This window comes from Carassius carassius, chromosome 25 (assembly GCF_963082965.1).
Source record: "Carassius carassius chromosome 25, fCarCar2.1, whole genome shotgun sequence".
Lineage (NCBI taxonomy): Eukaryota > Metazoa > Chordata > Actinopteri > Cypriniformes > Cyprinidae > Carassius > Carassius carassius.
The window spans coordinates 212,402-228,902 of record NC_081779.1 but is presented as its reverse complement, the minus strand read 5'-3'; the positions used below and the strand labels follow the sequence as shown (position 1 = coordinate 228,902).

At 41.0% G+C, this 16,501-nt stretch overlaps 2 protein-coding genes across 3 annotated transcripts in view; both read right to left on the bottom strand.

The window, feature by feature from the left end:
* Nucleotides 1-4,702: 4,702 nt before the first annotated feature.
* On the bottom strand, nt 4,703-11,848 carry LOC132104585 (transmembrane protein 65-like). Of its 2 annotated transcripts, none has more exons than XM_059510153.1 (8): nt 11,628-11,848; nt 11,309-11,536; nt 6,417-6,461; nt 6,274-6,341; nt 5,961-6,015; nt 5,636-5,678; nt 5,467-5,572; nt 4,703-5,080 (listed from the first exon to the last, which is right to left on the bottom strand). In XM_059510153.1, exons 2-8 carry the CDS (start codon nt 11,517-11,519, stop codon nt 4,961-4,963), a joined length of 648 nt encoding a protein of 215 aa, XP_059366136.1. In that variant the 5' UTR covers nt 11,520-11,536; nt 11,628-11,848; the 3' UTR covers nt 4,703-4,960. The 2 variants fall into 2 exon arrangements, with proteins under 2 accessions (XP_059366136.1, XP_059366134.1); XM_059510151.1 differs by having other exon boundaries at nt 11,634-11,848.
* A 1,553-nt stretch (nt 11,849-13,401) lies between these two features.
* The window catches only part of LOC132103844 (E3 ubiquitin-protein ligase RNF139-like), a 3,726-nt gene continuing 626 nt past the window's right edge, over nt 13,402-16,501 (bottom strand). Inside the window, exon 2 of the mRNA XM_059508893.1 lies at nt 13,402-15,713. Within this exon, the coding sequence (XP_059364876.1) occupies nt 13,936-15,713 (1,778 nt within the window). The 3' untranslated portion in view covers nt 13,402-13,935. The remainder of the gene's footprint in view (nt 15,714-16,501) is intronic.

Genomic DNA, 16,501 nt, shown 5'->3' with positions numbered 1-16,501 from the left:
AGGATTTGGCCCAGAAGTTGATTGAGAGCATGCCCAGTCGAATTGCAGAGGTCCTGAAAAAGAAGGGCCAACACTGCAAATACTGACTCTTTGCATAAATGTCATGTAATTGTCGATAAAAGCCATTGAAACGTATGAAGTGCTTGTAATTATATTTCAGTACATCACAGAAACAAAGATCTAAAAGCAGTTTAGCAGCAAACTTTTTGAAAACTAATATTTATGTAATTCTCAAAACTTTTGGCCACGACTGTAGAACCTGTAGTGTTTCAATGGATGATCAAGTTCTTCATGGAACATTTGGGCCCCAATAAAGAACCTGTATTTTTAAGAGTGTAGACGGATGTCACCATGAGCGGAGATCAGTGTTCGTTTATCTACTAATGGTCCACATATGTAGCAGATCTGAATATATTCTAGAAGCACTGTTTTAAAAAAATTCAACTCTAGTGGTTTGGTGTGTGTGTTCCAGAGGCGTTTAGCTGTTTAACATGATTACAGTATGTACGCACGCACACGTATGTGCAGAGGCTGGTTAACCCTCCTTGACTCACCCTTTAAAGTCTATGGTGTTTGGGTTGATGTTATCAGCGCTGCTCAGACTGAATTGTGTGTTAGATGCTGAACACCACTAGACTGTACATAATAATGATATTAATGCAGTGTGATTTTTTTTATATGGTCAATAAAGGCATTTTATTAAAATCCATTGCAGTGTGAAAAGTTCAGGAGATGTTTATTTCCTTTATAATTCGGTAACACTTTACAATAAGCTCCAATTAGTTAACGCATGAAGTAAAATTAACTAACAATGACTGATACTTTTGTTGATGTTCATTTTTACTATTCATTTAGCTATCTGCTAGTACATCATTAAATTCACTAAGTTGTTTCTGTTGATATGAGCTAAGATTATTAAATGCTTTAGATGTATTTTCTTTGTTAGTTCATGTTAATGTTATTGTGAAGTGTTACCTATAACTCATTTGAACAATTCTCTTGTGAAATACCCAATATAAACAGAATCTGGATCTAATAACTGAAACCAAATCAACAAATATGAGTTCATTAAAATTAAAGCAACACAACTTGACATTAAGACCTCCATTTTCACAAAAAGCACATTCACAAATTAACACTGATAAATATTTTTGAACAAAACGTATACTCTGTGTGCTTGAACTTGTACGGTTCACTTCAATAGTTCTGCGGAGAGACAAATGAGGTTATAAAAGTACAAATATTCCATGTAGTCTCACAAAAATAATCATAGAATTTGCTAAATACTGTAAAATAGACTACATGTCCACTACCCAGAGACAGCTGTGCAATAATTATATATACATGAATATTTATTAGAATGCATAGTGTCCATTAATAAGTATACACTCAAATTAGCAACACATGTTTTGGGCATATTCCAGAATTGTTTGATCATTAAACCACTAAAACATCACTACAGAGGTATTTCTGTTCAAACACCCAATAACAGCAAATCCACATGAGATAGACATCTTTACAGTGGCATGCCAAAGTTTGGGAACCCTACTAGAGATAAGAGATATTCATACAAAATGCATGTTATTTTTTAATTAGTACTGGCCTGAGTAAGATTTTTTTTACATAAAAGATGTTTACAGAGTCAAAAAAATAAATAAAATAGCCTGAATTATTAAAATAAGCCCATTCAAAAGTTTGTGAACCCTTGGTTCTTAATGCTGTGTGCTGTTACCTGATGATCCTCGACTGTCTTTCTGTTTTGTGATGGTTGTGCATGAGTCCCGTGTTTGTTCTGAACAGTTAAACTGAGAACTGTTCTTCAGAAACATCCTCCATGTCGTACAGATTCTTCAGTTTTACAGCATCTTCTGCATATTTGAACCCTTTCCAGCAGTGACTGTATGATTTTGAGATTCATCTTTTCACACTGAGGACAACTGAGGGACTCAAACACAACTATTACAGAAGGTTCAAACGTTCACTGATGCTCCAGAAGGAAACACAACACATTGAGAGCCGGGGCGTGAAAACTTTTGGAATTTGAAGATCAAGGTAAACTGCACTTAATTTGTTGCAAGTATCTTCTGTTGCTTCCAAAGGGCAGTACTAAATGAAAAAAACAAACAAGTAGAGATATTTCAACAAAGTAAGAAAAATTTGGACGTCTTCATCCTGTTCAAAAGTTTTCACGCCCCGGCTCTCAATGTGTTGTGTTTCCTTCTGGAGCATCAGTGAACGTTTGAACCTTCTGTAATAGTTGTGTTTGAGTCCCTCAGTTGTCCTCAGTGTGAAAAGATGCATCTCACAATCATACAGTCACTGCTGGGAAGGGTTCAAACACACAAAAATGCTGTAAAACTGAAGAATCTGCAGGAGCTGGAGGATGTTTCTGAAGAATAGTTCTCAGTTTAAGTGTTCAGAACAAGCACGGGACTCATGCACAACCATCACAAAACAGAAAAACAGTCGTGGATCATCAGGTAACAGCACACAGTATTAAGAACCAAGGGTTCACAAACTTTTGAATGGGCTTATTTTAATAATTCAGGCCATTTTTTTTGGACTATGTATAAACATCTTTATGTCAAATATCTTACTCAGGAAGGTACCAAATAAAAAATAACATGCATTTTGTATGATCTCTCTTATTTTGTTAAAATGATTCACATTTTCACAGATTCTGCAACGGTTCCCAAACGTTCGCATGCCACTTTCCATGAATGTGATTAGAGCACATCAGGAATCATCTGCTACAGAGCTACATGGAGGCACTCATGAGTCGAGATGGAGACGCTCGGCTTCTGAACCCGCAGGAATCATGGGTTTCCTTCAGGACTGAGAGCATTACTAACACTCATACGCACCTCTGTTAGAACATACTTGAGGTCTTTGCACAGAGTTAAAAATAAATACGATGATCACGTTTACACACTGCCTCCGAACTTTCCTCCATTAATAAAATAAATAAATAATTGGGATCAGGTTCGATATTCTGCATTTCGCATCTGTAGCAAGCATTTTGACGGTAACCAAGTACATTTACAGTACTTGATTGATGAATGATTCAGTGTTTTATTTGAATATTTATTTTACATTTTCAGTTGAAGTTTTAGTGATTTTGTTGTGCTTTGTTATAATTTCTTTGTTTTTGTTAAGCTTTAATTAAACAAAATGAGAAATGTTGAAATGGCTTTAATAGTTTTGTTACATTTTAGTGACAATATGTTGTGCATTTTAGTCATATATATATATTATAGTTTTAGTGTTTAGTTTTATTTTAAGTGAATATATTTTTTTTAAAATAATGAATTAGATTTTTTGTATTTTTTAAAAGTATTTATTTGTATTCTTACATGACCCTGTCAATCACCCATTCACGCTCTATGACTTGGATTGGAGTGATTATAACTTGGCACAATGGAAAGAAAAATAAATATGTATTTAATTTGAGTAATGCACATTAGCAAGTATAGGCTTTCTGATGATTTTATGAAGGTAAATAAGAAAAATTGAAGTGATTAACGGAACGTAACATAAATATTAATAAGGTCTCTAAATGTAAATGAATAACACTTCAAAGTTTGAAAATACAACTTTTAACAGATCTCCATTACTTTTCATTCTTTAAACAAAGAGTGTAACTAAACATTTGCAATAAACCGCTGCTCTTCCTCAGTACTTCTGTCTTGCTTTGCAGAGCAAATGTCTAAAGATACGACGAGAAACTGATGAAAATATCTGCCAATGCTCAGAAAAAAATTAATTAATTCAAAGAGAATAACTTAATTTTGTTCGATTTCAAGGAAAACAGGACTTAATTCCCATTTTGTGTCTCCAGTAAACGTTTTTTCTTGATATTTGTACTTGAAAATTTTTTGCAATGCATGCAACATTTAAACCCATGCATGTACGCATTTAAGACTTTCCGCTCTCTGGCCTTAATTAATGAAAAAGTACATTTTAAAACATTTTAAGCGCCACAGAAACCGGACGCAGAACTGATTAAAACACAAGTGAACTGCGAGGATTTCTGAGGAAACCCATGATGCACGAGGGCTCCACGTCTCAGATGCATGATGGGAACGTCTCGTACTCATGACCGAGTGTAAAAAGGCTTGTGCTGTTCAGCATAAATCTAATTCCAGTTGAAATCATATTGATAATAATGTGAGTATAACAGCGTCCAAGATTAACACACACCAGAAGACGGTGTGAGAATATTCATCTCCAGTGATAGCTCGGAAACCTTTCTCCTCGCTTCAGTCAATCCTGGACGACGGTCTCTTCAAACTAAACTAAAACTTCATTCTTCACTAAACGCTTCCACAGAAAAACATGCTGCTAAATCTACAGGAACAGGAAACCAGTCAAGATATAAGTGCAAACAAACAACAGAAAGATAAAGAGGCTCGTTCACTACAAGAATCAGAACTGTAACAATATTCAGACTTCAAAGAAAATAGATTAAACAGAACTGATCTGAATATTGACTTCAGTAGAGCTGCTGTTGCTGGATTAGACTCGTAACGGATGAACTTTGCATCATTGACAGCTATCTTCCTGTTTTTATAAAGTGCTAAATGTGAGGACTTTAAAGCAGGATGGATTCTGATTGGGAAAAGCCCTGGTTTTATTCTTATCGCTCCGCTGTGTGGATATCACTATGATTGTAGTGTGATTATTAAAATGAATGAAACTATCGTTAGAGTTATCGTTCCTGCCGTGAACAGGCCTTTAAAATAGTGTTAGTGAAAAAGAGAAACTCAACTCATGCTCATTAAAACATCTAGTCTTCATCTCTAGATTAAAGTCTGAACTACCTACTAACTCTAATAGCTACGCTCTACTCGTGTAATGATCTTTTTGTTACTCTGATGATGTTTACTGTATGAACTTTGGCTCTTTTGCTTGTTTTTCTTCACTTTGCCAACAAATGTTGTTATGCAGATAGAAAAGCCTGTCATTTGGGGTTTGGATGGTTCTTCATCTTCTTCTCCTTCTTCTCCTCCTCATCATCGCTTAAGAAGAGCAATGGAAACATTCCCAGAATGCACCCGATAGCGACGCCGATGGCTTTACCCTGAACACACACACACACACACACACACAAATAGAGGAGATTAAGAAGCTGCTGAAGACTCTATTAATAACATGGAAACACACACACACACACACTTGCACATACAGATACAGGCAAACTCACTTGGAAAAACACTTGCCTCACACATACAGATACACACACACACACTTATACTCATGAGCAAGTTTATCACACATTTGTATGCACAGACACAAGCTAACTCATGCACAATCACACGCACACACAAACTCAGCACACACTTCATGCATACACTCAGATGCAAACTTTTACACTTGCACACACACTTTCACAAAAGCAAACTCATGCACACACTCGTACAACATCAAAGCAAACTGAACACACACACACACACACGAGTGTCTCACCATGTGTGAGGTGACTCTGGTCTGCCACATATCCACTTGTTTTGGTGTGAGATCAGGAATCTGCATCCCGAAGCGTGCAGCCAGAGCCTCCACGTAACCTGCTAAACTACACACACAGCGTTACTAACACACACACACACACACACACACTGTTAGTGCAGCTGCTCACCCGAGTCCAGCCAGATCAGACACCAGGTTCCCCAGAGCCGCCGCTGAAACACAGACACACACACACACACTACTGGACCTCACACAAATTACAGATCTGATACCCTAAATCAGCATTAATATAATCAATGTGTCCGCACATCTAACTTAAACTCATGCTAAACTTCAATAAGCATAAACCTAATTCAGTGCAACAGATAATGCATCAATACTTTACAATATATGTTATTTCTTTGCAGTAGATCAGGATCTCACAAACTGGTGCTCTTGAGTTAAATTACATTACTATAATAAAATACAACTGTAGTGAGTGAGTGTGTGTATACCTGCCATGGTGGATATTCCCAGTGTCAATCCGATGGACAGTTCAATCTGAGTGCCCTTAAAAAACAGCACCACATGCGTCATCAGACGAACACAAAGAGGCACTGAATAAATCTAGCTCTCGGAAGAGCACAACTGTATCTAAACTCAAGAAGATGACTCAATACCTCATGTTTGTACTGTTACTTGATGCATATTAATGATAAACAGATAACCTTCAATCTGTCAGATCTGCTGTGCTCTAGATCTGTGTGTGTGTGTGTGTGTGTGTGTGTGTGTGTGTGTGTGTGCGTGTGTGTGTGTGAGGGGACTCACGGCGGCGATCATGATGGCGTTATCCAGGAAGCCGAAGCCGATGAAGGGAATGGCGTTGTGCAGGAGAACTAGAAAGAAGAAGATCCAGAGCTGAGAGAAAGATCAGTGAACGAGTGAAGAGAGCGGAGAGAGACGAGACTCACTGTATCTGAGCTGAGCTGCTGTCGGTGGAGACGAGTCCTCTGAGCCTGAAACACACACACACACACACACACACACACACACCGCATGACAACAACAATACTGCTAGTACTACTGTTAGAGATACACACAAGATGACACCTAGTTAGATCAGATCAGTCTACTTTACTTGCTTATTCTGTTTGTCTAAGTAGTAGTTATTTCTTAATTTCATTCCAGAAACTGAGTTAGGATAATACAAGGGTTACAGAAAAACTCTAAATTAAATAAAATGAGTTAAAATGATATTATTTCAATTAACATATGATTAATATATATATATATTTTTTTAATTTACATTTTAGTAAATATAAAATAGCATAAATTATAATTTAATTCTAAATTTAGTTTATAATGTTTAAAATATTTTAATTTGAGATAAAAATAAATAATAATAATAATATCTTTATTTTATACATCATGTATATAAGTATAATACCTTTAGTCCTGTGTCCATTAAACTTTTTCAAACTAAACGAAATGTTTAAACTTAGTTACAATGCCGTCTTAATTCATATTTCTATAACTGATGAAAAAACTAACAAAAAGCTTTTCGCCCAATAAAACTAACTGAATACACCTAAACCGAGGGTATATCTTCTAAACGATGATCCTCCCACAGCAGAGCAGAAATAGATCTGAAGTTCATAGGTCAAAGGTCAGACTCTGACCTGACAATCTCACACACATTCCATTCTGGTCTGTGTCTGATTACACACACTTCTCCAGTGTACAGGAAGTGAAGCGCAGTGTGTGGATCAAATTCACTGACCAGATTCTGCAGATGACACACTTCAGCTGCGTTTGAACTCAACACAAACACAGGGTGGAAAATCTGGTTTATCAGAGAACAGAGATGGAAGAACAGGATCAGAGCACAAACTTATGAGTGGACGAGGAAAGGTCAGACGCACCGACTCACATGACTCACATCACTATAGCAACAGCTGCTTCCTGACAGACCAGAATAAACACTGCCATTATGAACCGCTCCATTACATACAGCAAGAGAAAGTGTTGGGTTTCAGCATGTGTGAGATGGACTGACTGAGGAAGAAGCGCCAAAAGAGATATTAGTAGGGATATTAACTATTAAATCACAACTAATCACATCCAATTGTTTGCATTATATATGTGTGTGGTGTTCAGTGTATATTATATATATATATATATATATATATATAAAGCAGGGCACAATACTTTGGTGTACTACAGTAAAGAAGGACACAATACTCTGGCGCTACAGTAAAGCAGGGCACGATACTCCGGCGCTACAGTTAAGAAGGGCACGTTACTCTGGCGCTACAGTAAAGAAGGGCACGATACTCCGGCGCTACAGTTAAGAAGGGCACGTTACTCTGGCGCTACAGTAAAGAAGGGCACAATACTCTGGCGCTACAGTAAAGAAGGGCACAATACTCTGGCGATCTACAGTAAAGAAGGGCACAATACTCTGGCGCTACAGTAAAGAAGGGCACAATACTCTGGCGATCTACAGTAAAGAAGGGCACAATACTCTGGCGATCTACAGTAAAGAAGGACACAATACTCTGGCGCTACAGTAAAGCAGGACACAATACTCTGGCGCTACAGTAAAGCAGGACACAATACTCTGGCGCTACAGTAAAGAAGGACACGATACTCTGGCGATCTACAGTAAAGCAGGGCACGATACTCTGGCGCTACAGTAAAGAAGGGCACGATACTCCGGCGCTACAGTAAAGAAGGGCACAATACTCTGGCGATCTACAGTAAAGAAGGGCACAATACTCTGGCGCTACAGTAAAGAAGGACACAATACTCTGGCGCTACAGTAAAGCAGGACACAATACTCTGGCGCTACAGTAAAGCAGGACACAATACTCTGGCGCTACAGTAAAGCAGGACACAATACTCTGGCGCTACAGTAAAGAAGGACACAATACTCTGGCGATCTACAGTAAAGAAAGACACAATACTCTGGCGCTACAGTAAAGCAGGACACAATACTCTGGCGCTACAGTAAAGCAGGACACGATACTCTGGCGCTACAGTAAAGAAGGACACGATACTCTGGCGATCTACAGTAAAGCAGGGCACGATACTCCGGCGCTACAGTAAAGAAGGGCACGATACTCCGGCGCTACAGTAAAGAAGGGCACAATACTCTGGCGATCTACAGTAAAGAAGGGCACAATACTCTGGCGCTACAGTAAAGAAGGACACAATACTCTGGCGCTACAGTAAAGCAGGACACAATACTCTGGCGCTACAGTAAAGCAGGACACAATACTCTGGCACTACAGTAAAGCAGGACACAATACTCTGGCGCTACAGTAAAGAAGGATACAATACTCTGGCGCTACAGTAAAGAAGGATACAATACTCTGGCGATCTACAGTAAAGACAGACACAATACTCTGGCGATACAGTAAAGCAGGACACAATACTCTGGCGCTACAGTAAAGAAGGACACAATACTCTGGCGCTACAGTAAAGAAGGACACGATACTCTGGCGCTACAGTAAAGAAGGACACGATACTCTGGCGCTACAGTAAAGCAGGGCACGATACTCTGGCGCTACAGTAAAGAAGGACACGATACTCTGGCGCTACAGTAAAGCAGGGCACGATACTCTGGCGCTACAGTAAAGCAGGGCACGATACTCTGGCACTACAGTAAAGCAGGGCACGATACTCTGGCGCTACAGTAAAGCAGGGCACGATACTCTGGCGCTACAGTAAAGCAGGGCACGATACTCTGGCGCTACAGTAAAGAAGGACACAATACTCTGGCACTACAGTAAAGAAGGACACAATACTCTGGCACTACAGTAAAGAAGGACACAATACTCTGGTGCTTCAGTAAAGAAGGAAACAAAACTCTGGCACTACAGTAAAGAAGGACACAATACTCTGGCGCTTCAGTAAAGAAGGACACAATACTCTGGCGCTACAGTAAAGAAGGACACAATACTCTGGCGCTACAGTAAAGAAGGACACAATACTCTGGTGCTTCAGTAAAGCAAGGCACGATACTCCGGCACTACAGTAAAGAAGGACACAATACTCTGGCGATCTACAGTAAAGAAAGACACGATACTCTGGCGCTACAGTAAAGCAGGGCACGATACTCTGGCGCTACAGTAAAGCAGGGCACGATACTCTGGCGCTACAGTAAAGCAGGGCACGATACTCTGGCGCTACAGTAAAGCAGGGCACGATACTCTGGCGCTACAGTAAAGCAGGGCACGATACTCTGGCGCTACAGTAAAGCAGGGCACGATACTCTGGCGCTACAGTAAAGCAGGGCACGATAATCTGGCGCTACAGTAAAGCAGGGCACGATACTCTGGCGCTACAGTAAAGCAGGGCACGATACTCTGGCGCTACAGTAAAGCAGGGCACGATACTCTGGCGATCTACAGTAAAGAAGGGCACAATATTCTGGCGCTACAGTAAAGCAGGGCACGATACTCTGGCGCTACAGTAAAGCAGGGCACGATACTCTGGCGCTACAGTAAAGCAGGGCACGATACTCTGGCGCTACAGTAAAGCAGGACACGATACTCTGGCGCTACAGTAAAGCAGGGCACGATACTCTGGCGCTACAGTAAAGCAGGGCACGATACTCTGGCGCTACAGTAAAGCAGGGCACGATACTCTGGCGCTACAGTAAAGCAGGACACGATACTCTGGCGCTACAGTAAAGCAGGGCACGATACTCTGGCGCTACAGTAAAGCAGGGCACGATACTCTGGCGCTACAGTAAAGCAGGACACGATACTCTGGCGCTACAGTAAAGCAGGACACGATACTCTGGCGCTACAGTAAAGCAGGACACGATACTCTGGCGCTACAGTAAAGCAGGGCACGATACTCTGGCGCTACAGTAAAGCAGGGCACGATACTCTGGCGCTACAGTAAAGCAGGGCACGATACTCTGGCGCTACAGTAAAGCAGGGCACGATACTCTGGCGCTACAGTAAAGCAGGGCACGATACTCTGGCGCTACAGTAAAGCAGGGCACGATACTCTGGCGCTACAGTAAAGCAGGGCACGATACTCTGGCGCTACAGTAAAGCAGGGCACGATACTCTGGCGCTACAGTAAAGCAGGGCACGATACTCTGGCGCTACAGTAAAGCAGGGCACGATACTCTGGCGCTACAGTAAAGCAGGGCACGATACTCTGGCGCTACAGTAAAGCAGGGCACAATACTCTGGCGCTACAGTAAAGCAGGGCACAATACTCTGGCGCTACAGTAAAGCAGGGCACAATACTCTGGCGCTACAGTAAAGCAGGGCACAATACTCTGGCGCTACAGTAAAGCAGGGCACAATACTCTGGCGCTACAGTAAAGCAGGGCACAATACTCTGGCGCTACAGTAAAGCAGGACACAATACTCTGGCGCTACAGTAAAGCAGGGCACAATACTCTGGCGCTACAGTAAAGCAGGGCACAATACTCTGGCGCTACAGTAAAGCAGGGCACAATACTCTGGCGCTACAGTAAAGCAGGACACAATACTCTGGCGCTACAGTAAAGCAGGGCACAATACTCTGGCGCTACAGTAAAGCAGGGCACAATACTCTGGCGCTACAGTAAAGCAGGACACAATACTCTGGCGCTACAGTAAAGCAGGGCACAATACTCTGGCGCTACAGTAAAGCAGGACACAATACTCTGGCGCTACAGTAAAGCAGGGCACAATACTCTGGCGCTACAGTAAAGCAGGACACAATACTCTGGCGCTACAGTAAAGCAGGGCACAATACTCTGGCGCTACAGTAAAGCAGGACACAATACTCTGGTGCTACAGTAAAGCAGGGCACAATACTCTGGCGCTACAGTAAAGCAGGGCAGCAGTGTTACCTTGGGTCTGGGACTGGAAGTTCTGCAGCTCCTTCAGTAAGCAGCTCCGGTTCGCCGGGCTCAGGCCGTACACGAACTCCCGCGCCTGGTTGGGAAGCTCCAGCTGCTCTGGTTTGATCCTGCGCCGGTGTGTACCGAGAAGCCTCCGGTGCAGCGGAGCCGGTCCGGTGTGGCGGGACACGAGCGAGCGGAGCAGAGCCAGCCGGATCATTGCGGCACTGAAACACACTGCAGACCAGAACACGCGCGATTAAACATGAAGGCATGCCAACCCAGAGAGCTTTTGCATAGAGTTCAGAACCGCGCCTGAAAAACTCACACACACCGGCCTCAGCGAACCAAAACAGCCAGCACCCAGCACCTTTAACAATCCGCGGCCGTCTGCCTTCTCATTCCTGCTGTAAGAAAGGAATGGAAATCTTCTTCTGCGATTATTTAGGCGTTATGATTCATCGTTGTGTAATTACTGACAGCTCAAACCGCCTGAAAAACGTTCCACACGATTCTCCTCTGACGCGCACAGCGGTAACGGTGCATGATGGGAAATGTAGTCCCGCGCGGCAGATGCGGCATGGGAAACGTAGTAGCTCGTCGATGACGGGGCTGGATTCAGAACACTACGGAAGCCCATTTTTATAGTCTATAATAAAATAAAATCATAGATGAAAAGTCCAAATAAAGTAATTCCAAGCTTAATCATGAGATAAAAAGTCAAAATTACAATTATTTCAAAGTTTTTTAATTTTTAGTTTTTTTTTTTTTTATGTAAAGCTCCTTAACAATTCCATTGTGTATGAAATGTGCATGCCTGGCCTTATCTCAGAAATTTGACTTTTTGTCATTATTTTAATGTTTAAATTCATAATTATGAGTTTTTTGATGTATTTTTCACAAGGTATGTCAATTCTGATTTTAAGAGTCTTGTAATTATGACTTTAAAATCATAATTATGATGTCCCTTAAGTGGCAGAAATGGGCTTCCATAAGAAAACAGAGTTGAGTGAATAGAATTATTAAAGATGTAATGGTTGTTGTTAAGTCATATGACAACATAACTTTTTCATCAGGTCATACTTCACCCTAAAATCAACAGAAAATGATTTATTAAAAAAAAAAACATATTTAGAATTTGTCTATGTTTAAAACAGTAACACTAGCCCTCATATTGTTTTACAGCATTTAATATGATTTTAGTATTACTATATAAAAATGTTTTTTTTTTCATGTTGGTGTGTTAACAGATACATTTAATTTAGAGAAGATTAACAAAGATTAATAAATGTTGTCTAAATGTTAATTTGTTTTAGCAAACAAGATGCAAACTATTTATTGAAATGTGTTAATTACATTCACAAATTTGACCTCAAGTGAATTTTGAGCTTTATTAACAGAAAAAAAACATTAGTATAAAACACAGAATATTAACTGACATTCCAGATTTCGTGTTTACTGTCACTTCATGTTAACTAAATAGGTAACAAATCTGAAAACTTGTTAAATCATTAGTTAACAGGAACTAACAATGCACCTACGGTTGAAGATTTGATATTGTAGATTAACATAAAAATGTCATCATTACCATCTGAGTATCAGTAAGACAGAATATTAAATGTGTGTATATATATATATATATAATTTGAAAGGCCCAAATTTCTTTTTCTTTCAGCTGAAATTTCTTTTAAATTGATCTTAATCATGACCTTTGATAGGCATTTCCCATGTAATGATTTTTAAACATATAGTGATGATTTAGATGTGATGCTGAAGGAATCAAAAGAAAAACCTGAAAGAAGACAAACCACAACAAAGAAATTAAAAACATAGAATCAAGAGCAAAGTTCCAGATCTCTTTGAACTTAGAACTTTAGCTGAACTGTTTTATTTAGAAAAGAACTAAAGCAGATGATTTATTTACATCAGTTCTCTTGGAAAACCAACAGTTTAACCTGAAATCAAACACGCATCTGATCATGGAGTTACTGCATTCAACAACAAAACAAGTAATCAGAAAACAAAACGCTGCGTGTTGGTTAAACGTGTTAATTGCATTATAGATTCCTCCTGGCAGGTCAAAAAACAACACTGTGTGATACTATCAGATACTGAGGAGAGTTGAAGAATGCTGAAGAAGAGCGTAATATACATCACAGTCAAACTGAGATTAACAGCTGATTCAGCTTTCTCCAGTGTATCAATCTTTTATTACATGTACAATAATGTACACAATTATAAGAGACCAGTAGTGATCATATCGAGGTATACTTTGATTTCAGTAGCATGCCACTCTTTATTAGGGCTGCAAAACGATTATTAATCACCTCAAAATAAAAGTTGTTTAAATACTGTATGTGTGTGTACTGTGTATATATATATATATATATATAAAAATGTATATATGTGTATTTTTATATATACATAATAAATATACACATTACACACACATATATTGTATGTAAACATAAACTTTTATTTTGAGGCGATTAGTAGTTTTGCAGCCTTTATCTTTATCGTTCAACCAAACATGGTCAAGAGCATTTCAGGAAAAACAAAAGATCAGCCCTTAAAAAACACACATAAAACAAAAGCATAACATCCCTGATCTTTTTAATTTGAATATCCGCACAGTTTCAGTTGGAGTCTGTGTCGTCGTTAATGTACTCTTCCCCTACGAGCGTAGCGGCCGGTTGAATCGCCCACTCCTCCTCGTCGTACTCGATGCTGTCGTTGTCCCCCAGAAGCTCGTTTTCAGGCTCCGCCCCTCCGGCGGCCCCACCCACTTCTCCCTCAAACTCCGCCCTCTGTTGTCCCTGCGCGGCGTAGCCGTTGTTGTTGGAGAATATGGTGTGTTCGTGTCCATCATCCTCGATGTAGACGCGCTGGTGGCACATGGGACATGTGTCTTGAATATACAGCCACTTGCGCAAACACAGAGCATGGAAGTAGTGGTGGCACGGAGTAATGCGCGCAGACGTGGTGAACTCCTGATAGCAGATCGCGCAAACATCCTCAATCTCCCTCAGCTGTGCAACTTTGACCTCCGGGAGGGAGTGGATCTTCTTGACAGCAGTGCGACGGTTGATAAACGTCTTCCAGCCGTTCCTCGCCTGCAGGTAGATGTTGAAATACGCGTGCAGGCACATCATGCAAGCGCGGATCTTACTTCCAGACTCGAACATCATCGTATACGCGCCATTTCCGAACATGATCACGCCGAAGACGAACTCGCCGATGTTGCCAGTGGAGCGCACGTAGTAGACGTAGTCGTCCAGCTTCTCCCAGAGCACGTTGTAGAAGCCGTCGATCATGAACAGAGCGTAGACGGTGATCGAGACGAGGACTTTGAGACAGAGCTCCACGCAGAACGCGGTGACGGCGAAGAGCCACGTGTTTAGCACGTAGTGATGCCACAGAACATAGCTAAGCAGGACGGGGAGAGTGAAGAGGACTACAGACACCAGCAGGACGGGAACATGCCTGCGGACTGACAAAACATGTGAGGCACTTAGCGACATGAGCACCGGATCCGTCATGCCGTGGATGAAATGTAGAATCGCCGTTAGCAGAAGGCACATATTCCGGCTAAGCCGGATCAGTCGCTCCTCAGGATCCAGTCCGCTTAGTCCCGTCTGCAAGGCTAGGATGAAGAACAGCACTGGTGCGACAAACCCTAGCCGCTTATCCTCCTCCTCAGTTGAGCCGATGAATGCTAAGATGCTAAGTCCCAAGTAATGCGCGAACGACGAGATAACGGCACTCATTCCCAAAACAGTGAGCATCGAATCACAGCCGCCGATGATCAAGTTTCTGGTCAAGTCCCAAAATAAGTCCCAGCCGAGCTGCAGGCCGCTTTCCGAGCGAACCACGCACACTAGGATGACTGCTTGCGCTGTAATTCGAGTTAGCCAGAAGACGCGCAGGATGTCGGGGAAGCGTATGCGCTTCCAGGTGTCCTCCAGCAGCAGCTGCAGGCCGAAGATGCGGTACATGTGGCGCAGGAGTAGATAGACGTAGCGGCACGAGAAGTAGAACCATTTCAGCTTCAGAATCAGATTAACAGCCACATGCATCGCGAGAACCGCTCCCGACACTAGCGCTAGCGCCTGACGCTCGTCCGCCGAGAGCTCCAGCATCAGGCCCCACAGCGGGAGCATGACGTCCAGCACCAGCAGTGCGGCACAAAGCGATGGCACGCTTAGCAGCGAAACGTAGCCCAGTCCTAGCATTAGCTGCAGCAGGCCCAAGCCCAGCGCCGCTCGGTTATATGCGCTGTAGAGGTCGATGTGAGACGTGCTGTAGTAGTTGATGAGGACCGACACCATGCCCAGCAGAACACCTGCGAACAGAGTGTAGAACTTGAACAGGGACTCCTGGGAAAGCACCAGAACCACACTGCAAACCAGAATACCTGCAAAACCAGAGGGAAATAATCAGCGTTCACATCGCAACAGTGCAGGATGCAATGCATTATTATGCAGAAACAATGCAGAATCCAACAAAACCGATTCACCGGTTGGTTTGGTATAAACCAGTGTTCTACTCATTACATCTTATTTAAAATAGTGCACCTACATAAAGACCGTTTTGAATGAATACACAGATTATTGCTACGTTTTATGGCTGGTGAGTTTATATCCCACACTTCTGGACTTTTTTTTCCCCCACAGGATATACAAACTCAGTATTGTGAAGTTAACTTTGATTTCTAGAGTCCAAACCAGGAGATAAAAGCTTGCATCTGTGAGAAAAAAATAACTTTTTACAATTATGTGCTGCAAAAAAAAAAAAAAAAAAAAGAATAGCGAGATGTGCGAAGTGAAAAAAGTCCAGACTGGGAGTAATAAAATATTAATGTAAAAAAAAAAAACATCTACATTTTCGACATTTACATATTTTACATCCAACTTGGAATTGCAAAAAAAAAAGTACACATTGTGAGATAAAGTCACAATATTTTATTTTGATTCCCTGGCAGAAACAATAACACAGGAAGAAACTTAAAATTCAGAGAAAAAGAGTCAGAAATGCAAGATATAATCTCTAATATAAAAATGTGAGATTTGAGAAAAAAAAATAAAAAGCTTGAATTGTGGAAATAAAAATGGAAAAAAAAAAAGTTTTATTCAGACAGCCTTCCATATTTTCCAAAGTAGTACAAAGAAAACATAAAAAAAAACGCATTTAATTGTTTTTTTT